The sequence below is a fragment of the Neoarius graeffei genome, chromosome 19, assembly GCF_027579695.1.
Source record: "Neoarius graeffei isolate fNeoGra1 chromosome 19, fNeoGra1.pri, whole genome shotgun sequence".
Classification (NCBI taxonomy): domain Eukaryota; kingdom Metazoa; phylum Chordata; class Actinopteri; order Siluriformes; family Ariidae; genus Neoarius; species Neoarius graeffei.
The window spans coordinates 39,020,645-39,047,231 of record NC_083587.1 but is presented as its reverse complement, the minus strand read 5'-3'; the positions used below and the strand labels follow the sequence as shown (position 1 = coordinate 39,047,231).

Sequence of the window (26,587 nt, the reverse complement as noted above, 5' to 3'; positions counted from 1 at the left end):
TTTACAGCAGGACACCTGACCCGACTCTCCTCAGTCACAGATATTGAGCTTGTCCTGCTGCTCTGAGATTTTTAATTTTTAACAATTCTGTAATATATTTTCTGTGTGTGGATATCAAATTAAATCTGCAGCCTTCTCCTTGATTTATGTCAGAGTTCCATCACCTTTTAAGGTCCATTTAAACCCCTGCACATGGCACAATATCATGATCGCAGTTTTCTGAAAATTAATCCATTTAGAAAATGATGTGATCATATCAGTGTATGACTGACATACAACCCCAATTCCAAAAAAAGTTGGGCCACTGTGTATAAAAAAAACAAACCAAAAAAAAACCCAGAACGTGAAGATTTGCAAATCATGGAAACCCTATATTTCATTGAAAATAGTACAAAGACTAAAAAAAAAAGTATCAAATGTTGAAACTGAGAAATTTTATTTTTTGAAAAAATAGGCTCATTTTGAATTTGAGGTCAGCAACATGTTCAGAAAAGTTGGGACAGGGCAGCAAAAGACTAAAACCAATAATGTGTAATGCGCAAAGAAAGAAAAAAAAACCTGAATTGGGTTACTTGGCAACAGATCAGTAACATGATTTGGGTATAAAAAGAGCATCCCAGAGAGGCGGAGTCTCTCAGAAGTAAAGATGGGGAGGGGTTCACCGCTCTGTGAAAGACTGCGTGGGCAAACAGTGCAACATTTTAAGAATAATGTTCCTCAATGTACAGTTGCAAAGAATTTGGGGATCATCTATGGTACATAATGTCATTAAAAGACTCGGAGAATCTGGAGAAATCTCTGTATGCAAGAGAGAAGGATGAAAATTGACATTGGATGCCTGTGATCTTCAGCCCCTCAGGCGACACTGCATTAAAAGTAGACACGTGTCTGTAGTGGAAATCACTGTATGGGCTCAGGGACACTTCAGAAAACCATCGTCTGTGAAAACAGTTCCTTACTGCATCCACAAACGTAAGTTAAAATCATATATAAACAATATCCAGAAACACTGCCACCTTCTCTGGGCCCGAGTTCTTTTATGATGGACTGAGGCAAAGTGGAAAACTATCCTGAGGTCTGATGCATCAAAATTAGAAATTCTTTTTGGAAATCATGGACACCACGTCCTCCAGGCTAAAGAGGAGACGGACCATCCGGCTTGTTATCAGTGCACAGTTCAAAAGCCAGCATCTGGATTAGTGCACACGACATGGGTAGTTTGTACATCTGGGAGGGCATCATTAATGCCGAATGATTTTTACACGTTTCAGAGCAATATGCTGCCATCCAGACAAAATCTTTTTCAGGAAAGGCCCTCCTTCTTTCAGCAAGACGATGCCAAACCGCTTTCTGGATGTATTAAAACTGCATGTCTCTGTAGGAAGAGAGTCTGGGTGCTAAACTGGCCTGCCTGCAGTCCAGACCTGTCTTCCATTTAAAACATTTGGCGGATTATGAAGCGCAGAATACGACAAAGGAGACCCCAAACTGTTGAGCAACTGAAACTGTATATCAGGCAAGAATGGAATAACAAAACTACAGCAATTGGTCTCCTCAGTTCCTAAACGTTTACAGAGTGTTATTAAAAGTAGAGGTGATGCAACACAGTGGTAAACATACCCGTCCCAACTTTTTTTGAAACATGTTGCTGATATCAGATTCAAAATGAGCATCTATTTTTCAAAAAGCAATAAAATTTCTCACTTTCAACATTTGATATGTTGTCTCTTGTACGATCTTCAAAGAGAGATAGGGTTTCCATGATTTGCAAATTATTGCATTGTTTTTATTTACAGTTTACACAAGCGGCCCAACTTTTTTGGAATTGGCGTTGTAAAACACAGGCCTGAGAAACTAATAGTGAGAGTCAGTCTAAACTTTTTACAAGGCGTATTTCAACTGTTCGTCTCAATCGGTTCTATATAAAATTTGTAGACTTTCAAAAAAAAAAAAAGCGTCTTCAGTTTACATAAGAGAGATGAAATGGGGGGGGGGATCTTATTGTTTACTTTTCATATGGATTTGAAACAAAGTCTGAAACCTTTAAACCTGAAGGAACTGGCACATTTGAGTACACAGACAGACAGGCAGCACCACCCACCAGTCATCATTCACCTGGAGGCCAGTTGACACAGAGCACCGTATATACAGTTAACTTTCTAGAGGAAAGCAAGCTGGAGTGTCCGTGTGTGTCTGCGCCTTGTGATACAAATGTGCAAATGCGCATCACTGCAGAAGTATAAACCAGGCCTTTTAACTTTGTGATGTTCTGTTGTGTTTGCTTGAGTGGCAGAAGTTTGAGATGAGTGAAACTAAAGCATGTATTATTATTATTATTATTATTATTATTATTATTATAATATGTACCTTGTACTTTTAGGAAGTGACTCCACACCACCTCCAATCAATAAAATGTCTCCCATAACAAACCGGTTTGAAGGCATACTCCAACAACAGAGGTAAATAAACTATACACGTGATTTAAGGCCTCAGTCAGAATGTTTGAGTTAAATTATGCCATTTAGTTCAAGTTACATTAATGTACATTAAAGCTAGACGGCCTTTCGATTTCATAAAATTGGTGAAATTTAGTTCCCTCTGAAATTTGGTCATTGTGATGTATGTTTGTTCCTGTAATATCTCACAAAATATCAGGCCATTCTGTGGCTGGGAAAATATTTAATTTGGGGGGATTCCTGAGCAAATAACGTGCATGAAAGCGCTCACTTCGTGCAGTTGAGCAGACAGAGGAAGTCCATGAGCGCATACGCATGCATACCTGAGTCGTCGTCATTTTCATCTTTAGGGGTTTTACAGCAGCTGACGTCCAGTGTTGCATTACTGCCATCTACAGGTTTACCTTTGACAGTACACTGACTGTTACATCATTTCATCTCATTATCTCTAGCCGCTTTATCCTGTTCTACAGGGTCGCAGGCAAGCTGGAGCCTATCCCAGCTGACTACGGGCGAAAGGCAGGGTACACCCTGGACAAGTCGCCAGGTCATCACAGGGCCCGGTTACATCATTCTGTTGCTAAATGAACAGCTGATAACACCGAGGTGCTCGCTGACTGCCGATATTTATTAGCTTGGTCCTGCGTTTCCTTTCCTTCGCAACACAACATAACGTCTTTATTTCTCGCTTTCCGTTACTGTAGTCGGTCTTTCACGTTTCATTTGTACACTCATCTTCCATTTTTCTCTCCTGTTTCAAATTTGTATCCCACAATGCCTTGAGCGAACGGGGAAAGTCCACCACGTGATGTATGATGTAGTATCTTGAATTGGGTCATGGTGAAGCAGGAAAAAATAGCAGAGAATTTAGGGCCACATGGCCCTAAATTCATTAATTGTTCTATTTAAAAAAAAAAAAAAAAAAAGGAAGCGCTTGGTCCACTAAACAAAAATTACTGGGTGTCGGGAAAATTCTTTTTATGACCTACACTTGAAAAATCTGAAAGGCAGTCTACCTTTAATAAAATAGAACCACCCTTAAGTTCAAATCTATGACATTTTTGCTGCAATCTGGTTAGAATTAAAATCATTGATGCCATAACATCCTCCAACAATCTTTCTAAAAAAACATGAATTTTAACTGGAGTTTTAAGCTTATCATTCCTGGGCTCCGTTTCGCTCTATGCTCCTATGAAACCATTCATGCTGCTGAGCACAGTTACTTTGCATTAGAAAGGTCACACAAGACAATAAAGATGTTTGTTTTAGTTCAAATGTTTTGAAGTAACTTCCTGTCGCCAGATTTGTTTAGACATGCAAAGCAGATGTGGACAGGTGGAAACATGGTTACACAGAGTGACTTCTAGCATTTCAAATTTGCTTTCTTAAAGTAGTAATTTTAGGTTTCTCACAACACACATGTAATTTTAAATATAATGAAAATGCTATACTATGTAGTTATAATTGGTAATACCTGCTACTGGCTTTGATCAGCAGGCATATCCTTGATTCCAAGATTAGATCTGTAACAGAACCAGCTCTTAGACATCATATATAAGCGTCTACAAGAGTAAATATTTACTACTGTTTATTTCATGTCAAGTAAGTGACTCAATTTAAAAATTTCTTGTAGAATTAAATAAGGAACAAGCCATTCATTTGGTTGTAAATTATTTTGTATCAGTCTCTCAGCTGGGTTGTATTAACTGTTCCTCAGCACAGCGTCAAGTACCACTAAAGCTACACTGGGCCCCAGGGTCCTTCCCACACTACCTCAAAAGTGTAAGTTACTTCTTTTGTAACTTGGAAGATTTCAAGCCAAGGATCATGGTGTTTTGCAGTTATATTTGGTAAAAAACTGATGCTTCCTGCTTGTGCCCTTAGTTGTCCTGCGTAAGACAGAAACAATTCACCACCCCCCAGTGGACAAACCCAGCCAGCCTCCAGAGCCAGTGCTGTTCCAGAAGTCTCCTCCAGGGTCAGACACACCACAGAAAGTCCCTTTACCTGATAAACCCCAGCCAGGGGACCTCCATCCTAAACCCCAGGTCTCAGAATTACCACCTAAACCTGGAGAACTACCCCCAAAACCACAGCTCTTTGACCTGCCTCCAAAACCTCAGCTGGGAGACCTACCACCCAAACCTCAACTCAAAGACCTCCCACCCAAACCACTACTTTCTGATCTCTCCATCCCCAAACATGGAGTCCCTGAACCTGCACACAAGCCCCCTCCTGGAGAGGTGGCTCACAAATCTGAGCCCTGTGATGATATGCCAGTGACTAATCAACAAGCTGAACCATCACCTCAGTTCACCCACTCCACCGAAGACACCAACGGGAGCCTGAAATCTGGCCCAGAAACTCCAATACCACTTCCGAGGAAAATCAGTACAGTGAGTTCGTGAAACAGGCAACTAATGTTGTATATAGAGCCATACCTGTGTAGGAAGTATGGCATGCATAATTTTTTTTCCTTCTTTATTTGAATGTAGGGTAAGATTAAACTGCGGCGAGTAAAGACCATCTATGACTGTCAGGCAGATAATGATGATGAGCTCACGTTTGTAGAGGGCGAGGTCATTGTGGTAACAGGGGAGGAGGATCAAGAGTGGTGGGTGAGTAGAATGTCTTAAATTATCAATATCTTTTTGGTCTTAAAAAAAGTCATTAAAATGCATTCAGTTAATTTCAGTGCAATTCAATTTAAGACCAGAGTCATTCTGCAGTATTTGCTATCTCTCTGGAACTATACACAGTGTTTTAAAGAACCAGCCCCTTGCTAGTCTGTTCAGACTTCAACTGTAATGTGGTGTATTGAAGATCCCCCCCCCTCCCTTAAGTTTTCTTGCTTTTCTTATGTATTTTTTTTTATCCTCCTCAGATTGGACATATAGAAGGACAACCAGAGAGAAAAGGCGTTTTCCCCATGTCCTTTGTTCATATCCTGTCTGACTGACACATCAATTACTGACCTGAGGCCCACAACCTTCCCACCTTGCTCATCTCCTATAAAGAGAAACCTGTAAATAGCTGTTGGAACCTCCCTGGGACTTTAAAACAAGAACCATGAAAAGATGCAAAAACTGAAACCCCTTATTAACTTCTTCCCCAACAGAGGTGCAGTGTGAATGATGAGTATCTAGTTTCACCAGTGTTTCCATTCCTGTTCAGCACAGCTGAAACTGCACCCAGCAGTTAGACACATCCTTCAGTTCAGCTGTTTCTCCAATGCTTTTGTATAGGATAACTGTACATATATACACACAGGAGTTAGTGTTGTGTAAATATGCAAACCTGTGTTAATGTGGCAGAAAGTAAAATGTGTACACTTGTATTCTGCCTGACACCAGTCCATACCAGGGCCAGTACTGCACTAATGCACATGGAGCGGTGTTGGTATTGTATCTCAAATGGCATGGTGATGGGCTGTAATTGTTCAGGCTTATTCCCCTACCACCTCTTTACAGACCACTCCAGTATATCCAGTGATTAAAGTTATCAGGAGTTATGAGTTCAAGTTATTCACTGTTTTGCTTGTGCGACATGAACCTCTAAGCTGTGCACCTGCTTAGTCTGGCTTTGTCCTATGTATTACCAACCACATCTACTGAGCCTGATCTCACCCTTCATCCACAATCTTTTCAAGCATTGATCGATTTCTTTTTCCCCTTTTGGAGAACAATTGTGGTTCATCTATTTCACCCTCCACAGTGAAGGTATTAAGATGGGGATACTGGAAGTGTTCTGTGCATAGGAAAACTGGTCCACTTCAATGAAGTGAGGTACTGGCTGCAACTTTTATAGCCATTGTCCATAAGCTTATGATGCACTGTTATGGATAATTGGGTGCTTTGTTCATCTTGAGTAATATGCCAAGTGTCAGGCTGAAGGGAGAGTTGTTACTAGGCCACTCAGGTTACTGCAAATGAATTAATCCTAAGCCTAGAGCAGAACTACTTGCCCTTTATTCAAGCTCTACCCACTGAGAAGTTGTCATGCTAACAGTTGTAAAAGACTAAATAAAATGCCATTTCAGGTGGACAGCTAAAACCAAAGCGTGTTGGTATGTTAATTTATCATACTAGGTCACAGTCTCAGTTCAGAACCAGAATTAAGTCTTATGATGCTACTTGCACATCATTTTTAATATCATGCCCCCCCCCCCCCCAAAAAACAAAAAACAAAACCCACACCCTCAACGTCCACTAGTCAGTCATGCTTGATACAAGAGACTCCAGTTACAGGAAGACCTTAAATCAAGTATATTAAGATGTACTAAATGAATTTTAGGCTTGATACCAAAGTGTTACATACCTATACAAAAGCAAAGCCAGAAATGTGCACAAGTTTATTTTGCAGTCTAGCAACAAAATTGTTAAGTCAAGGTCTCCAGTTATTCACTACATCATTCCACCTTGACCTTCAACTAAATGCAGAAGCTTCACTTGCTCAAACAAAAACTCATTCAACCTCAAAGTTTAGACTGCTGGTAAATAAAGGATTGCAATAAAAATCTAAATGAGAACTATTTTAATACTTTCACTCTTTGTGCAGTTCTCCTTGCTTGAGCCACCTTCTCTACAGACTTGATCACCCCAACAGCAACAGTCTGCTTCAGGTCCCTTGCAGCAAACTGCCCTGAAAAGAATAGAATAGTAGCATGCAATGTTCACACCCCAGCAGAATCCATTTCATGAAATAAAATGGAATTACCAACCCTCCTTAAGTTACCTTACTGCAAATCTGAGGACCAACACACCTGGTGCATTGCATCTAGATGTTACATCTACAGGTGGCAAGCTAGTGCAAAATTACCAGAACTTACCTAAAGGTGGATAGCTGAAGAAGCTTTCTACACAAAGAGGTTTGATGGGAACAAATTTAACTGTGGCAGCATCTCCAGAGACCAGAAAAGGTGGCAAGTCTTCCAGTTTCTTCCCTGTGTGACGATCAAGTTTCTCCTGTAGTTCTGCAAAGCTACATGTAACATGGGTGGTATGGCAGTCCAGCACTGGAGAATAGCCCCTTTTGATTTTGCCAGGATGATTGAGAATAATAACCTGTAAGACAACACAGTAGTGTCCAATAATGGACCACATACACCCTCTCCAAATTCCAAAGCATTCAAATAAGAACTAGAGGATATGCTCAAGTCTGGAGTGAGGACCTTTGCTTTCAAAACAGAACACAGACCAACCACAACAAAAAGGTCTAGTCTGATTCAGTTCAAGTGATTTTATTGAGCCAGTCAGTGCTTATTGGTAACATCTGGCCATCTTTGTATCTCCACATCACCTGAGCAATGAAGCTGTCGACATCAGATGGTGGGTCTTGCTGGGCATTACCAGCTACATCTCCACGTCTCAAGTTTTTGACTGCCACATTCTTGATGTTGAAGCCCACATTGTGGCCAGGCAGGGTTGTCTGCAGTCCCTCATGATGCATCTCAATGGATTTAACCTCTGCACTCAGCTTAGCTGGTGAGGTGGTCAGAACCATCCCAGGCTTCAGAATTCCACTTTCAATTTTGCCCACAGGAACTGTGCCAACTCCTAGTCAAAAAAACCCACCAATAAGCCACAAACCTTACTCCCCTACCAAAACTAGGTCCAAAAGTCATTTATTGCAAGGAATGAGTGATTAGATCATTGCACAGTGATCAGCACAACTTCCAATTTTATAGACATCCTGAAGTGGTAAACGAAGTGGTTTACTGGCAGTGCGCACTGGTGGATACAAGGAGTCTAGCACTTCTAACAGTGTCTTGCCACTTGAAAAGCCATCCTTCCTCTTGAGCTTCCATCCTTTAAACCAAGACATCTAACAAAAAGGGTTCAGTATAGAATTACATATAGCCCTTCCACTGAGGCACCAAGGACCATGTTTAAGAACATTGCCTTTAAAAAGAAAATAAATGGCTTACCTTCTGTGATGGTACAAGCATGTTGTCACCACCCCAAACAGATAGGGGAACAAAAGGCACAGCAGTTGGGTCATAACCAACCTTCTTGATAAAAACAATTACATTTTTCACTACCTCCTCATAACGTTTCTGGCTGAAGGGTGGCTCAGTGAGGTCCATTTTGTTGACACAAACTACAAGCTGCTTGACTCCCAGGGTGTAGGCCAGCAAGACATGCTCCCTTGTCTGACCATTGCGGGATATGCCAGCCTCAAACTCTCCTTTTGCTGCAGAGACTACCAGCAGAGCAGCATCAGCCTGCAGATGAATTAACAACTTAACACCAAGTCTGTAAGAGAATGTCTGCACCCTGAAATATCCTGGAGATGAGGAACACTCATTACCTGTGAAGTTCCTGTAAGCATGTTCTTAATGAAGTCACGGTGACCAGGTGCATCAATTATCGTGAATACATATTTCTGAGTGTTGAATTTCAACAAGGAAATGTCAATGGTGATGCCACGCTCTCTTTCTGCCTCAAGTTTGTCAAGAACCCATGCATACTTGAAGGAACCCTTCCCCATCTGGAAAAATAATTTCCTAGGTCACCTTGAAAGAAAAGTTAGTTTAAAAAGGAAAATCATGACTGAACAAATAACCAACATACACCTGCCTGGGTTGCAGCCTTCTCATACTTCTCCAGGGTTCTTGGGTCAACACCACCACATTTATAAACAAGATGGCCTGTGGTGGTTGATTTCCCACTGTCAACATGACCAATGATGACAAGGTTGATATGCATTTTCTCTTTGCCCATACCAGACTTTACCTAGAACAAATTAAGCTATGAAGTACACCAAACGTTTTAAACAGGAAGGGGAAAAACCCCCAATGCTTCAATTAAATAGAATGCTGTAATGCAGCTCAGGTGCATTTAAAAAAAAAAAAAAAAGACCCGCCCATCTGCTTCATTGCGTGCCCTAATAACATCATTCAGGCTGTCCAATTAACCATCACTGAACATGTATTAATAGTGCACAGGTTCCCAATACCATATCCTACATATTAGTTCTTTCTCTCCCAAAACAACTGATCCAATCAGATAAAGCTCTTGCTGGCGTGAAGTGGGTGTTTCAGATGGGAACCTGTGAAAGTGTTTTAAGTATATAACACAATTTACAAATCTATATAATAAGCGGCAAAGTTTGTCAAGTTTATTTGTATAGCGTTTTTAACCATACATGAAAATCCCTCACCTTTCAGCGAAATTCACCGTTTTGAAACCAAAATGAGTGACCTACGTGAATCGTGTAGATCCGATGAGAAAAAAAGTGTGTGTGTGTGTGGGGGGGGGGGGGGGTTTGATATTGACCCAAAAGGCAAGGAGGTCACTTCACACCCATAGACAGTTCGTGCCGGTTTGTGCCTCCTCCTCCTGCTTTGATATTGACGCCATAGCGACGAGTGCATCTCACTGCGAAGGGCAAGCAGCATCATTTTGCGCCTCTTCTCCTGCTGGCCAGAGCGTGCACACATCAGTCAGAGTGCAGACCAGACCACCAGAAGCTGGATTGAGTCATTGGACTGAATTTCCTACTTTTTTCAAACTTTCCTGATTTGCTATCAAAACAAACAAAACTTCTGGCTTGACTTCAGCATTCGAAAGAGGGCGCGTGCGTCTTTTGACAATCCCTGTGTCCGAAATTGCTCGCTACTCACTATATAGGGCACTGTATAGTGGAGATGCCATTTTGTAGTGCTGTCTGTGCTGAAAGAAATCAAATTAAAAGTCTCAAATTTGATTTAATAAAAGACAGCAGCAAAGAAGAAAGTATTCAGCCTTGATTTAAAAAGAACTGAAAGCTGCAGGTACTTCCATATCTTGGCAGGCTGAGTGGTATGCTGGGGCACCTCTTGCCAGCAGACCAGGAGATCCAGAGGGAACTTGTGCGGTTCAGTGTTGACCTGACCATCCCCAGCTTCAAGGAGGGAGAGAGCATCGTGGAGTGGTGGGGTCATGTCTTCGACAAACCAGACAAGTACCCCTCCCTGGGTGCACTGGTTAAGTGTTGCCTCTCCATCTTTCATGGACCTAGAGTCGAGTCCTCATTTAGTCTGATGAATGATGTAATTGATCAAAGGAGTGGCAACATGAATGTGGAAACATTTAATGCAATACAGATGGTCAAGTACACGCTGATGTCCAGGGGGAAGACAGCTATGCAGCTCTTTAGAAGGGAGGACGTGAAGTTTGGGGAAGTGGACAGAACATTAACTCTGCAGCAGCCACATACAAACTCCAGCAGAGGGTGAACAAGGAGGAAAAGCAGCAGCAGCAGAGCAAGTATGGCTCTCAAGCAACTTGCAGTGCTCAGCAGGCCAAGAAACAGACTGCTGAAGGAGAGAAGCGGGCAAGGCTGAAACATGTGGCAACTCAGCGAAAGCAGGCCATGGAGACACTGGTGGTCCAGGCAAATAAAAGGAAAAAATGATCACTATTCCTTGTGTGTTCTCCACTTTCTTCGTTCTATTATTCGCATTTTTTTCCAGGGCATAATTTCACTATAACTACATGTATTTGTATTTGTACTGTATGTCCTTGTGCAAATATCAATACAGTATACTTTATACTTTTTGAGGACCCCCCCCAAACAAAATAAAACAACACCAGAGGCCACGTCACCACTCGCGCACCCTTCTCACCTTTTTCACCCCTGACCAGTTTTCATGCCTGTTAACAATAGACATTGTCGCAAAGCAGCTTTACAGAATTTGAATGACTTAAAACATGAGCTAATTTTATCCCTAATCTATCCCCAATGAGCAAGCCGGTGGCAAGGAAAAACTCCCTCAGACGACATGAGGAAGAAACCTCGTGAGGAACCAGACTCAAAAGGGAACCCATCCTCATTTGGGCAACGACAGACAACGTGACTATAACATTAACAGTTTTTAACATGAAGTCAGTTTCGTTGATGTTATAAACTCTTCATTGATGGAAACTTGAGTGCAAAACTGTTTGCCTTGACCGAATGTCACCATTTCTCGACAGATTTTCACCAAATTTGGCAAGTAGGTCGGGGGATGACCTGGAATTTTGCAAAGATAAACAAAATTCATGAACAGGCCCCAGGGAGGTCCCTAGAGGGCACAACATCCATCCACCCACCCCCTCCCTCCCTCAATGCCTGTCACGTTACATTTATCAACACAAACTCTTGACAGATCTTCACTAAACTTGGCACATAAGTACAGGAGATGGCCACAATTTGGCAGAACTCATAAATTCCATTTCTGGGCCCCTGGGTGGTGAATGTTTGGATGTTTGTTTGTCTTGGGTTAACGTATTGTATATCACATACTTAAAATAATAATAATAATAATTACATCCATGCCTGGGGCGGCACGGTGGTGTAGTGGTTAGCGCTGTCGCCTCACAGCAAGAAGGTCCGGGTTCGAGCCCCGTGGCCGGCGAGGGCCTTTCTGTGCGGAGTTTGCATGTTCTCCCCGTGTCCGCGTGGGTTTCCTCCGGGTGCTCCGGTTTCCCCCACAGTCCAAAGACATGCAGGTTAGGTTAACTGGTGACTCTAAATTGACCATAGGTGTGGATGTGAGTGTGAATGGTTGTCTGTGTCAATGTGTCAGCCCTGTGATGACCTGGCGACTTGTCCAGGGTGTACCCCGCCTTTTGCCCGTAGTCAGCTGGAATAGGCTCCAGCTTGCCTGCGACCCTGTAGAAGGATAAAGCAGCTAGAGATAATGAGATGAGATGAGACATCCATGCCTGGGTAACCTGCTAGTTTTAAATATAGACACCCACTGTTTGTGTGTGCAGTGTTTCACCCTGCTCCTAACACACCCGATGTCGTTCATGAGCTCATAAAGAGTTCTTCTTATGTGGGCAAATAAGAGCAAGGAAAACATTAAAATGTGCTGGACAGGATGCAGGACCAGGGCTGGGAACCTGTGATCTGGTTTAACTACTGCAATATGCCATCCTGGACGTTACATCCATGTTATTGCTTGTATACCTACCATAAAAGATCTGGCTCATTAACAAGCCTTCATGAAGTCCAAATGTGCCTGTTCGAGTTGGAGATAAGGACCATGTGCGGCGCATGCGCACTTCAGGGGCACGCTTGGGAACCACAGTGCCCGAAATAACGGGACGAATCAGGTGTGGCGTTCGGGCAATTGCTCCTTTAAACCACAGGGGGTAGTAGACAGTCATGTGGAGCTTTGCTATGAAAGGACATCTGAACAGATATTCAGCTCAAGACCTTATTTACTGTAAACAGTTGTAGTCAGTGCATGATAACAGAGGGACATTTTATTGTTATGATTGTTCAATGCCTTGTTGCTTTTGAACCTGTTCGAGGACAGTGCGATGACGTTTCACCAACCCGGAAATAGCAGTTAGACAGCTAAGAGAGAGAGAGAGAAGTAAATCACTCTTCCCGGATCCCAGGCGTCGGAAGTGGACTTCTAAACATTTCTACTCCGTTTATAGGTAGGTTTTATTTGCAAATGTGATCCTTCATTTCGGTCACAGGGTCGTTGTTTGTGGTGTGGTTTGGATAAACAGTGGCACTGAACTGGGTTTAAGGGTTCATAAGGCGAGGCGGCTCCAGTGAATGAAGCAGCGTGTGAGTGGGCTTCAGCTTGTTGAGAAGGCATGGGTAACTTTACAGATGTGCTGCTTTAACAATCCTCTGCTCAAGCAGATCCACACAAAGCCTACTTCGATAGCAACATAACGGTAACTACAGTAAACAAGCTGTTACTGTTCCGGTCTGAACTTACTGTTAGGCAGCACAGTTGATTTTTATTTACTAACTGGGGGAACATCAGTATTCTCATCTTGTAGCAATTAATTAATAACAGTTCAAAGCATGTAAAGTGTGTGTGTGTGAGCTAAAATTCCTTAAAGTCTTCATATACTAATAGGAATTCTTGACTATAGTTCTTCTTCTGGCGGCACGGTGGTGTAGTGGTTAGCGCTGTCGCCTCACAGCAAGAAGGTCCGGGTTCGAGCCCCGTGGCCGGCGAGGGCCTTTCTGTGCGGAGTTTGCATGTTCTCCCCGTGTCCGCGTGGGTTTCCTCCGGGTGCTCCGGTTTCCCCCACAGTCCAAAGACATGCAGGTTAGGTTAACTGGTGACTCTAAATTGACCGTAGGTGTGAATGAGAGTGTGAATGGTTGTCTGTGTCTATGTGTCAGCCCTGTGATGACCTGGCGACTTGTCCAGGGTGTACCCCGCCTTTCGCCCATAGTCAGCTGGGATTGGCTCCAGCTTGCCTGCGACCCTGTTGAACAGGATAAAGCGGCTAGAGATAATGAGATGAGATGAGATGAGTTCTTCTTCTCAACGGACATCACTTATGCAGATCAAAAATGACTTGTTGGCAAAAGTGACCTGTCTGTCACATTGTTCTATTCTCATTCTCAATAGACCACAGTGTGAACCTGGGCAGTGTAATGACTTTGCGGACAATATTAGATATTACAATGTGGTTAAGCCAGAAAGTGTGTCAGTTTTAAGATCTGTATTGTAGTGCATTCATTAAATGAATAAAGATCATTATCTCTTCTCATCTCGTTATCTCTAGCCGCTTTATCCTGTTCTACAGAGTCGCAGGCAAGCTGGAGCCTATCCCAGCTGACTACGGGCGAAAGGCGGGGTACACCCTGGACAAGTCGCCAGGTCATCACAGGGCTGACACATAGACACAGACAACCATTCACACCTACGGTCAATTTAGAGTCACCAGTTAACCTAACCTGCATGTCTTTGGACTGTGGGGGAAACCGGAGCACCCGGAGGAAACCCACGCGGACACGGGGAGAACATGCAAACCCCGCACAGAAAGGCCCTCGCCGGGCGCGGGGCTCGAACCCGGACCTTTTTGCTGTGAGGCGACAGCGCTAACCACTACACCATCGTGCCACAAAAATAAAAATAAAAAATCTCCTTCTCACCCCCGGCGGGGGGGTGGTATCCATGTCATCCTCAAGCTCGGGTCCTCTACCAGAGGCCTGGGAGTTTGAGGGTTCTGCGCAGTATCTTCGATGTTCCTAGGACTGCGCTCTTCTGGACTGAGGCTTCAGATGTTGTTCCTGGGATTTGCTGGAGCCACTCTCCCAGTTTGGGGGTTACTGCCCCAAGTGCCCCCACTACCACGGGGACCACGCAGCCCTTGACCTTCCACATCCGTTCCAGCTGCTCTTTCAACCTTGATACTTCTCAAGTTTCTCATGTTCCTTCTTCCTGATGTTGGCGTCAGCTGGGATCGCCACATCTATCACCACCACCCTCTTCTGCTCTTTGTCCACCACCACTATATCCGGTTGGTTAGCCAGGATCTGTTTGTCAGTCTGGAAGCTGAAGTCCCACAGAACCTTGGCCCTGTTGTTCTCAGCCACCTTCTGTGGTATGGCCCATTGGGACTTGGGTACTTCTATTCCATACTGGTTCCATACTATATATATATATATATATATATATATATATATATATATATATATATATATATATAAAAAGTGTATGTATAAAATACAAATATGGTGTGTGTACAAAAAACTAAGTCAAAAATTTGGAAACACATATGCATTGATAGGTTTTTCTACATTTTGGAACAATACTGACGATATCAGAGCTTTTCAATTAACAGGTATGCCTTGTCAAAAGTTAAGTAGTGGAATTTCTTGCCTTTCTAATGTGTTTGAGATCAAATAGTAAATAATAAAAATACAGTAAATAGCCCTTTTCCACAACTATAGTAATCCATATTATGTCAATAACCGAACAACTAAGTAAAGAGAAATGACATCCATCATTACTGTAAGACATGACATGTCTCTATGAACTCCACAAGACCTCTGAAGGTGTTCTGTGGTTTCTGGCACCAAGATGTTAACAGCAGATGTTTTAAGTCCTGTAAGTTGTGAGGTGGGGTCTCAATAGATTGAACTTGTTTGTCCAACATGTCCCACAGATACTTGATTGGATTGAGATCTCAGGAATTTGGTTTGTCTTTTTATGTTGAAAGATATTTCAAACCATTTCTGAACAGTTTTTTGCAGTCACATCATACATTATCACAGGCAATCTCTCCTCAGAAGTGGTCAGAATTTCTGTTGATACATGGTAGTACTGGATAAATGTTTTCAAGGTCGGTGGTTTGAACCCTTCTGCATTTTTGTCTTCTGACCTTCTGCTTGGGAAGTGTGTTCAGAAAGAACCCCAAACAAGTATGGTTTTAACAGAGTTTGGCAAATCATAAATGCATTCCAGCAGGCAAGTGGAAGTTCCAAAGAAGTGAAATTGACTCGGATAAAACTGATATCTTCAGTAATTTAAACTAGTAATGTACAGTGGTGCTGGAAAGTTTGTGAACCCTTTAGAATTTTCTATATTTCTGCATAAATATGACCCAAAACATCATCAGATTTTCACACAAGTCCTAAAAGTAGATAAAGAGAACCCAGTTAAACAAATTAGACAAAAATATGATACTTGGTCATTTATTTATTGAGGAAAATTATCCAATATTACATATCTGTGAGTGGCAAAAGTATGTGAACCTCTAGGATTAGCAGTTAATTTGAAGGTGAAATTAGAGTCCGGTGTTTTCAATCAATTGGATGACAAATCAGGTGTGAGTGGGCACCCTGTTTTATCTAAAGAACAGGGATCTATCAAAGTCTGATCTTCACAACACATGTTTGTGCAAGTGTATCATGGCATGAACAAAGGAGATTTCTGAGGACCTCAGAAAAAGTGTTGTTGATGCTCATCAGGCTGGAAAAGGTTACAAAACCATCTCTAAAGAGTTTGAACTCCACCAATCCACAGTCAGACAGATTGTGTACAAATGGAGGAAATTCAAGACCATTGTTACCCTCCCCAGGAGTGGTCAACCAACAAAGATCACTCCAAGAGCAAGGCGTGTAATAGTTGGCGAGGTCACAAAGGACCCCAGGGTAACTTCTAAGCAACTGAAGGCCTCTCTCACATTGGCTAATGTTAATGTTCATGAGTCCACCATCAGGAGAACACTGAACAACAATGGTGTGCATGACAGGGTTGCAAGGAGAAAGCCACTGCTCTCCAAAAAACTTGCTGCTTGTCTGCAGTTTGCTAAAGATCACATGGACAAGCCAGAAGGCTATTGGAAAAATGTTTTGTGGATGGCTGAGGCCAAAATAGAACAATTTGGTTTAAATGAGAAGCGTTATGTTTGGAGAAAGGAAAACACTGCATTCCAGCATAACAACCTTATCCCATCTGTGAAACATGGTGGTGGTAGTCTCATGGTTTGGGCCTGTTTTGCTGCATCTGGGCCAGGACGGCTTGCCATCATTGATGGAGCAATGAATTCTGAATTATACCAGGGAATTCTAAAGGAAAATGTCAGGACATCTGTCCACGAACTGAATTTCAAGAGAAGGTGGGTCATGCAGCAAGACAAAGACCCTAAGCACACAAGTCGTTCTACCAAAGAATGGTTAAAGAAGAATAAAGTTCATGTTTTGGAATGGCCAAGTCAAAGTCCTGACCTTAATCCAATCAAAATGTTGTGGAAGGACCTAAAGCGAGCAGTTCATGTGAGGAAACCCACCAACATCCCAGAGTTGAAGCTGTTCTGTATGGAGGAACGGGCTAAAATTCCTCCAAGCCGGTGTGCAGGACTGATCAACAGATACCGGAAACATTTACTTGCAGTTATTGCTGCACAAGGGGGTCACATCAGATACTGAAAGCAAAGGTTCACATACTTTTGCTACTCACAGATATGTAATATTGGATCATTTTCCTCAATAAATAAATGACCAAGTATAATATTTTTGTCTCATTTGTTTAACTGGGTTCTGTTTATCTACTTTTAGGACTTGTGTGAAAATCTGATGATGTTTTGGGTCATATTTTTGCAGAAATATAGAAAATTCTAAAGGGTTCACAAACTTTTAAGCACCACTGTATAACAAGCTAGTTGAGTAGTTAAATGCATTATATAGAGTATATGATTATTATCCTTGTGACAAAGTTTTTAACGTAGCACAGTGTGCTTTTTGTGTTCTTGAGAATAGGTGAGCAAGTTGCTGTGCAATATTTTGGCTAAGAGATGTGCTGTTCTTTCTGCAAAAGGCACCTGAAAGAGATTATTCATGTCTGACTAATTTCATTTTTTTTTCTCTTGATATTCTTTAATCACAAGGTGACTCTGGTTTGTGCTAGCATGACAGCTTTGCACTGGACTTTTTGCTCAGTTTTGTCAGGGTATGTCCACATATGTATGTGCTCCAGTTCAGAAAAGATTGTCTCTTCTCTGTGCACGTTAATTAATCCTTCTAGTAAAAACTGTTCTACTGATGGCAGATCATAAAGAGCTGTCTTTTTAGCTACATCTCTGCTGGACAACTATGCATCAAAGAAAAGCCTGGACAAGCAATCTGCTACTACAACCCTGATTCCAAAAAAGTTGGGACAAAGTACAAATTGTAAATAAAAACGGAATGCAATGATTTACAAATCTCAAAAACTGATATTGTATTCACAATAGAACATAGACAAAATATCAAATGTCGAAAGTGAGACATTTTGAAATTTCATGCCAAATATTGGCTCATTTGAAATTTCATGACAGCAACACATCTCAAAAAAGTTGGGACAGGGGCAATAAGAGGCTGGAAAAGTTAAAGGTACAAAAAAGGAACAGCTGGAGGACCAAATTGCAACTCATTAGGTCACTTGGCAATAGGTCATTAACATAACTGGGTATAAAAAGAGCATCTTGGAGTGGCAGCAGCTCTCAGAAGTAAAGATGGGAAGAGGATCACCAATCCCCCTAATTCTGCGCCAACAAATAGTGGAGCAATATCAGAAAGGAGTTCGACAGTGTAAAATTGCAAAGAGTTTGAACATATCATCATCTATGGTGCATAATATCATCAAAAGATTCAGAGAATCTGGAAGAATCTCTGTGCGTAAGGGTCAAGCCCAGAAAACCATACTGGGTGCCCGTGATCTTCGGGCCCTTAGACGGCACTGCATCACATACAGGCATGCTTCTGTATTGGAAATCACAAAATGGGCTCAGGAATATTTCCAGAGAACATTATCTGTGAACACAATTCGCCGTGTCATCCGCCATTGCCAGCTAAAACTCTATAGTTCAAAGAAGAAGCCGTATCTAAACATGATCCAGAAGCGCAAGACGTCTTCTCTGGGCCAAGGCTCATTTAAAATGGACTATGGCAAAGTGGAAAACTGTTCTGTGGTCAGACGAATCAAAATTTGAAGTTCTTTATGGAAATCAAGGACGCCGTGTCATTCGGACTAAAAAGTAGAAGGACGACCCAAGTTGTTACCAGCGCTCAGTTCAGAAGCCTGCATCTCTGATGGTATGGGGTTGCATTAGTGCGTGCGGCATGGGCAGCTTACACATCTGGAAAGACACCATCAATGCTGAAAGGTATATCCAGGTTCTAGAGCAACGTATGCTCCCATCCAGACGACGTCTCTTTCAGGGAACACCTTGCATTTTCCAACATGACAATGCCAAACCACATACTGCATCAATTACAGCATCATGGCTGCGTAGAAGAAGGGTCCGGGTACTGAACTGCCCAGCCTGCAGTCCAGATCTTTCACCCATAGAAAACATTTGGCGCATCATAAAACGAAAGATACGACAAAAAAGACCTAAGTCAGTTGAGCAACTAGAATCCTACATTAGACAAGAACAGGTTAACATTCCTATCCCTAAACTTGAGCAACTTGTCTCCTCAGTCCCCAGATGTTTACAGACTGTTGTAAAGAGAAAAGGGGATGTCTCACAGTGGTAAACATGGCCTTGTCCCAACTTTTTTGAGATTTGTTGTCATGAAATTTAAAATCATCTAATTTTTCTCTTTAAATGATACATTTTCTCAGTTTAAACATTTGATATGTCATCTATGTTCTATTCTGAATAAAATATGGAATTTTGAAACTTTCACATCATTGCATTCCGTTTTTATTTACAATTTGTACTTTGTCCCAACTTTTTTGGAATCGGGGTTGTAATTTGTCCCCCTCCCGAACCACTTCAGTGCTGTACCAACCTACTGACCATTCTGTTCTGATTGTTATTCAGTATGTTATGTAAATAAATGTTTTCTTCTGGATGCATTTTACACATTGATTCATTTAATGTTAATCATTTCCGCAATCCTGTTTTCTCCAATTAATTAGATTTGATATTGTTATATTAGTTTTATGGTGGAATATTACAACTTTTCTACTACCAAGATCAAATCTTCAAGACATGCTCTGCAGCATTTTATATAATTGAGGTTTTAAATGTGATGCTCATACACAATGCTCACTTCCTCTTGGCAATGAATGAGAGCACTCTTTTTTCCAGGTAATAGCATGTTGGACAGTTCTCAGGCTGAAAGTGAGAGGAGACAGTGAGGGTTGTGGAGGATGTGGTGGGAGCCAGGGCCCCTCACGAAGTGTCGGCTCAGTCAGCATGTGGTCCTTGTGCAGTTTACACCCCCACAACTACAAGGCTATGTTTAGTACTACATTTCCACAACCCTACACTCATGTCCATGTCTTTCAAAAGCTATCAATCAGGTTCTCTCACAAAGATAGCTCATGCACTATCTGACCAAATATGTGTGGAAACCTGACCATCACACCTGCATTTGGGACTTCCTTACGCTTTTTTTTTTTGCAACGTTAGAAGTGCCTGATTATATAGGTCATTGTATACTGTAGCATTACAATTTCCTTGACTATAACTAGGAGGCCCAAACATGGTCCAGCATGACAATGCTCCTGTGCACAAAGTGAGCTTCATGAAGACATGGTTTGCCAAGGTTGGAATGGAAGAACTCTAGTGGCCTGCACAGAGCCTTGACGTCAGCCACTGAACTTCTCTGGCATGAAATGGAATGACGACTGCACCCTCGGCCTCCTCACCTGATATCAGTGCCTGACCTCACTAATGTGGCTGAATGAGCACAAATCTCCACAGCCACACTACAATATCTAATGCAAAGCCTTGCCAGAAGAGTGGAGGATATTATAACAGTAGATGAAGGACTAAATCTGGAATGGGGTGTTAAAATGCATCTATATGGTCAAAAAACCTTTGTTCATATAAGGTATATTCAGACAAACTGTTAGTGTGAGACCTCCATTCTTGCATTTCATGTAACATCACACTGTATATTTGCTGCCATTTTGAGGGAACTGACAGATAGGGAACTAACAGCATCAATGTTGCTGTGTGCTTTATTAAGATTTTTTTTTTAATTTATACTGATAATTGAGTTGCCCTAATATGCGACAGCATACAGTACATCTTCAACAAGCAACAGTGCAGTGGATCCTCCCTGTCATACTGCCACTTAACTACGTGAGTTACTTAGCTACATTATAGGGCAACTTGGGGAGTTTATCTCCGCAGCAAGTATAATGAACATTAGTAAAAGTTAGGTAGCTGACATCAACTTGCCCTTCATGTAATGTCAGAGATTTTTCTCCTACTGATGAGACACCCTGGTATCCTTTACCCACCTGGAAATAAAGAGATGGTAGCTTTTTGTCGTCTTAAGAATAGGTTAAGGGGTTGTATATGAAATATGCACTGCTATTTTTCAACTCTACTTACATTCATATTGTGCAGGAAATCCTGAAATTTGGTCCCAAATACAGTGACCACAAAAGACAAAACCACATGACTGAAACTGGATGATATGATCATAAGTCAAACTCTTTAACTCCTTATTTTTATTATTCAACAATTCTCTCTCTCTCTCTCACTCACACACACACACACAGAGGATATTATATAGTTGTGTGAAGATATGAAGTTTATTTTTGAGTGGTGAACATTCACAAGTGAGCGAAGTGAACAAGCGAAAATATTTTCTTTTTTTAAAAGATATTTTTATTGAAGTCTATGTATAATTTCACAAGACAAACAAAGGAACAGATATACAAAATCAGAGCCCCTCACCAACCCCCACCGTCAGCCCTGGTACAGAAAAAAAAAAAAATTACATGAGTTAACCTTTGGTTACATCTGAAAATCAAAATAAAATACAATCAAATGATGTATGAGGTCCCAAATAATCATAAAATCATGGTGACAAAATAGTAAAGGGCAGCAAGTTATACACTGATGTACTAATTAAAGTAATGTAATGATGGTAGTAAGGCCAAGAGCGAGCCCCATATCTTTTCATACTTCTCTGGGTTCCTCCTCACACTCAATAAGATTTTTTCAGGTGTGCTGTAGGATGTTAATTCATTTAACGATTGTCTCTGCGATGGAGAAAACTCTGATTTCCAATTCTGCAAAATAAATTTTTTACCAGCTGTACCCACAAGTAATATGAAATATTTTTTAGTAAAGCTTACATCTAGAGATTGTATATCTCCCAGAATCCATATCCTCGGGTCAGGGGGAATCTTGATATTTGTAGTTTTTGAAGCTATATTAATGATGTATTTCCAATAGGTTTCCAAGTTAGGACATTTCCAAAGCATATGAAGCAAGTCCCCCTCACAGGTTCTACATCTCTGACAATTTGGAGAGGAGTTGTGGTGTATTTTTTGCAGTCTATATGGAGTATAATAAGTTCTATTAAATATATTAAACTGTATTTGTCTGTGTTTTGAGATTAGTACTGATTGAGAGATTTCAAGGATATTACACCAGTCATTATCGTCATATCTTATGTTAAGATCTGATTCCCATTTCTTCTTTGTATTAATCTTATATATTGTAAGGTTATTTAAAATAACAAATAGAAGATATCAACCCCTTACTAGTGTTTAATGTTTCACACATTAAATGTTCTTCAAACGGGGATTCCGGGGGGATATGAGGGAAGTCTGAACAGTTATTGCGGATCCAGTGTCTAATTTGAAAATATTTAAATAAGTTATGTTTGGGTAGTTTGAATTTCTCTATCAGTTGTTGAAAATTTGAAAATTCACCTTGGATATACAGATCTTCAACTGCTTTTATGCCCTTACTAACCCAATTGCTCAATATTCCATCTGTAATCTGATGGGAAATGTTGGGATTATCACATAGAGGAGTTTTATGAAACAGAGAGATGTTCAGACCAATGACAGCATGAGCTTCACGCCATGCAGAGAAAGAGTTCAAAATGATAGGGTTCTTAGTAGAGATGCACCGATTGCAATTTTTTGGGCCAATTCCGATTTTCCATGGAGTGTGACCTGCCGATTCTGATTTCATTTTTTTCAAACCACTTCACAGCACACACAAAGACTATTTTCTTTTTTTATCTTTTCTTTAATAGAACATTCTGACAGATTTTCAGTAATAAATTTAACACCTCAAAGGTTGAAAACAAACAAAGACATAGATTTACAAAGAACATTCTTCATGTTTGGTATTAACATATTAATTCCTGAAATAGGAAGTTCACACAAACATTTTTTTCTTTTCCCATCCAATATCTGGCACAAAAAAAACTTCCCCCTCATATATATATTATTTGCCTACTGCTATGGAACACACTTTCATAAGCCTATTTAGATCTGAAAACGTATGCCTTATAGAACAACCCATTTCTTCATTCAGTATCAAAATACAAATATAACTTCCAGTCATGCTTATACCATAGCCATTCTATCATCTTTGTCAAATGTGTATTTGTAGAGTAATTTCCAATGGAATCAAGTGCAACCAAGGTCGTAAAACAAAGACATACTTTTTTTTTCTCTCTCTCTTTGTACAAATCTAACTAGATATTTGGTAATAGGCTAACGTATTAATTCCTGTAATGGGAAATTCACACAGCCACAAACATTTTCTTCTTTTCACATCCAATATCTGGCACAAAAAAAAATTCACTATATTTGGATATATTGCTTTGGAACACTTTCATATTTAGGTCTGAAAACTTAACCCTTATGGAACAGCCCTTTTCTTCTTCCCACATTCAGTAACAAAAAATACAAAAATAATTCAGTCATACTGCCGTATGCCATTATATCATATTTGACAAATGTGTATTTGTATGGTCTTTTTCAATGAAAACAGGTGATACACTTGCCATATAAGGATATACAATTAACAAATAAATAAAAATAAATAGGTGAAACTTAAATAAAAGGGCATGAAAGCATGTTCAAGCTGCCAGTGTAGCTGCAGTCTTTTTAGTTGCGAATTACGAGTATTTCCACTTTCATCTCTATGTGATACACAAGCTTTGATCGGCAGAAAATCGGCATATTTTAATTTTGACCGTCCGGTCGCCGGTCATGGCCGATCACGTGAAAATCGTCCGATTCCGATCGGCAGCCGGTCAATCGGTGCATCTCTTAGAGGACTTAGAGGTCCTCTAAGAAAATACTCCTAAACATTACTAAATAGAGGTTAGGTTTCCTAACCTCTAAGAAAATACTCTTAAACATTACTAAGAACTTCTTAGTAATGTTTAGGAGTATTTTCTTAGAGGTTAGGAAAGGAAGAGACTTCAACGGAACATGTTTTGATTGGTATTGTTCAATAGGGAGCCATCTTGCCACACATTTGTCCCCATGTAGCCAGCACCATACTGAGCAAAACTGAGCTGCAAGGTAATAGCATCTAAAATTGGGAAGATTTAACCCTCCTTTAGAGTATGAAGCCTGAAGAGTTGATAGTTTGAGACTGGGGGATTTACCTTTCCAACGAAACCTACATAAAGATTTATTTAGGTCATCAAAGAAAAATTTGGGTACTTTAAATGGGATGCATTGGAAAAGATATAAGAATTTGGGGAGGATGCACATCTTAATTAGATTAACTCTGCCAATTAGTGATAACAGAAGGTCCCTCCAGTTTTATAAATCTATTTTAACCTGGTCTAAGAGACTGATATAATTTTCTTTAAAGGTTTTATCTACAGAAGTTTTAATTTCTATCCCCAAGTATTTAAGTCCACTGGGGCACCATTGCAAAGGTTTGGTTAAGTTCTTGATATAGTTGTCCTGTATGTTTAAGGGCAGGACCTGACTTTTCGTAAGGTTTAGTTTACAGCCAGAAGCTGCACTGTACTGTTGGAAATATTGTAAGGGGGGAGTTTGCAGGGCCAGCCACAAAGGCTAATAGGTCATCTGCATACAAAGCCAGTTTATGCTCACTCGTCCCAAATCTAATACCAGTAATTGTGTTGTTAGAGCAAATAGCAATAGCCAGAGGTTCTATGGCTATCAAGAACAACAATGGAGAGCAGGGGCAGCCCTGACGGACCCCCCTGGATAGTGAGAAGATATCCGATAAAGGCCAGTTTATGCTGACAACGCAGTCCTCGCAGATAGCGTCTGCGTAGCCCCCCCTTTCGCAGACACTCTGCGCGCACCTCCCAAAAATTGTGACCACCGCAGAAGCCTCACAGACAAGAGGGCTCTGATTGGTCCACTCTACATCCGCTGTACACGCACTTCCGCTTCCCTACTTTCCCGGTTTGTTTTGTTTTCACTACCGCCATTTTTAAAAACACGAGCAGCACGAAGAGCGGTTGATCGAGGAAGTGAGGAAGTATGTACATCTATACGACTCCAGTTCTAGTCATTATAAGTAACCGGAGGATAAACACTCCACTAACCACACCCACCAACTACTCCTAACGATTTCGCGACTTCGCGCCCCCTTGCGTTGTGGCGGTGAATAACATCGTGCACGCCTATTACTCCCCGCTCAACGATAAATTACAACTGTCTGCGAAAAGCTATCTGCGAAAGCCTTGTCGCAAGAGCATGCAGAGGCCCTAAGACCCCATTTGTTAAAATTTTTGCTTTAGGGCCATTGAACAGTGTTTTAATGTCTCATCTCATTATCTCTAGCCGCTTTATCCTTCTACAGGGTCGCAGGCAAGCTGGAACCTATCCCAGCTGACTACGGGCGAAAGGCGGGGTACACCCTGGACAAGTCGCCAGGTCATCACAGGGCTGACACATAGACACAGACAACCATTCACACTCACATTCACACCTACAGTCAATTTAGAGTCACCAGTTAACCTAACCTGCATGTCTTTGGACTGTGGGGGAAACCGGAGCACCCAGAGGAAACCCACGCGGACACGGGGAGAACATGCAAACTCCGCACAGAAAGGCCCTCGCCGGCCCCGGGGCTCGAACCCAGGACCTTCTTGCTGTGAGGCGACAGCGCTAACCACTACACCACCGTGCCGCCCCGTGTTTTAATGTAGTAAATAAATTTAGTTCCAAAATTAATTGCTTCAAGAGTTTGAAAGAGAAAGCTGGGTTCGATCCTGTTGAACGCCTTTTCCGCGTCCATTGACAGTATTAGCATGGGGTCCTTTTGTGAATGGGCTGCTTCAGTTATATGAAAAAGTCTACGCACATTGTCCGATCCATATCGATTTTTAACAAAGCCTGTCTGATCAGCATTAACAATTTTTGGGATTATACATTCCAATCTAAATGAAATTAACTTTGATAAAATTTTATAGTCCAAGTTCAGAAGACTGAGAGGATGATAAGAAGTACATTTTTGGCGATCCTTTCCAGACTTTGGTAGCAAAATTATCGTAGCCAATTTCAAAGAGTTAGGGAGAGTTTTATTAGTCAGTGCTTCGTTGATCATGTTTGTTAAAGGGGTTATAAGCTTATCAGAAAAGGTTTTAAAGAATTCAATTGGAAAGCCATCTGGCCCAGGGGCTTTATTATTTTGTAGGGATTTCATAGCATCAAGAACCTCCTTTTCAGATATATTAGCATCCAGGCAGTTTTTCTCAACAGGGTCTAATTTAGGCAGGGTTAATGAACTTTAAAAATGTTGTTGCTTTGGTGTTCTCAATCCCATGTTCTGTCTTATATAGTGTCTCATAGAATAATTGAAATTCACGATTGATATAATGTGGATTAAAAACGGATCTTCCATTGTCTGTGATAATAGAATGTATAGGGTTTTTTTTGTTTTGTTTTCTTCCCTTTTAATTTGCCAAGCTAGTAGCTTGCTGGTTTTGTCGCCAAATTCGTAGTAATGATAGCTGGTCCTAGCTAAATCAGCTTCAGCCTTATTAGTACATAAGTTATTATATTGAATCCGTTTTAAAGACAAGGTATTGAGCACCACTTCACTTTTAGTGTGAGCATGATCACGCTCCAGGTCTCTTATTTCGTTTTCCAAATTCGCAAGAGTTTTCTTTTTTTCTCTGATCTTCTAAGAGCTATACGATAG

The 26,587-nt window shown here is 41.1% G+C and overlaps 3 protein-coding genes across 5 annotated transcripts in view; 2 read left to right on the top strand and 1 right to left on the bottom strand.

Moving 5' to 3' along the window:
• The window catches only part of asap1b (ArfGAP with SH3 domain, ankyrin repeat and PH domain 1b), a 209,564-nt gene extending 203,588 nt beyond the window's left edge, over window positions 1–5,976 (top strand). For all 3 annotated transcript variants that reach the window (XM_060900055.1, XM_060900056.1, XM_060900054.1), the window contains 5 exons: window positions 2,381–2,459; window positions 4,174–4,238; window positions 4,341–4,852; window positions 4,952–5,074; window positions 5,341–5,976. In XM_060900055.1, coding sequence (XP_060756038.1) covers window positions 2,381–2,459; window positions 4,174–4,238; window positions 4,341–4,852; window positions 4,952–5,074; window positions 5,341–5,415 — 854 coding nt within the window. In that variant the 3' untranslated portion in view covers window positions 5,416–5,976. The remainder of the gene's footprint in view (window positions 1–2,380; window positions 2,460–4,173; window positions 4,239–4,340; window positions 4,853–4,951; window positions 5,075–5,340) is intronic.
• A 1,008-nt stretch (window positions 5,977–6,984) lies between these two features.
• On the bottom strand, window positions 6,985–9,178 carry LOC132867256 (elongation factor 1-alpha-like). Its single transcript, XM_060900053.1, has 7 exons — window positions 9,035–9,178; window positions 8,766–8,945; window positions 8,383–8,679; window positions 8,129–8,279; window positions 7,755–8,011; window positions 7,285–7,519; window positions 6,985–7,097 (listed from the first exon to the last, which is right to left on the bottom strand). Exons 1-7 carry the CDS (start codon window positions 9,176–9,178, stop codon window positions 6,985–6,987), a joined length of 1,377 nt encoding a protein of 458 aa, XP_060756036.1.
• A 10,598-nt stretch (window positions 9,179–19,776) lies between these two features.
• The window catches only part of LOC132867615 (GTPase IMAP family member 9-like), a 46,949-nt gene continuing 40,138 nt past the window's right edge, over window positions 19,777–26,587 (top strand). Inside the window, exon 1 of the mRNA XM_060900596.1 lies at window positions 19,777–19,801. Coding sequence (XP_060756579.1) covers window positions 19,777–19,801 — 25 coding nt within the window. The remainder of the gene's footprint in view (window positions 19,802–26,587) is intronic.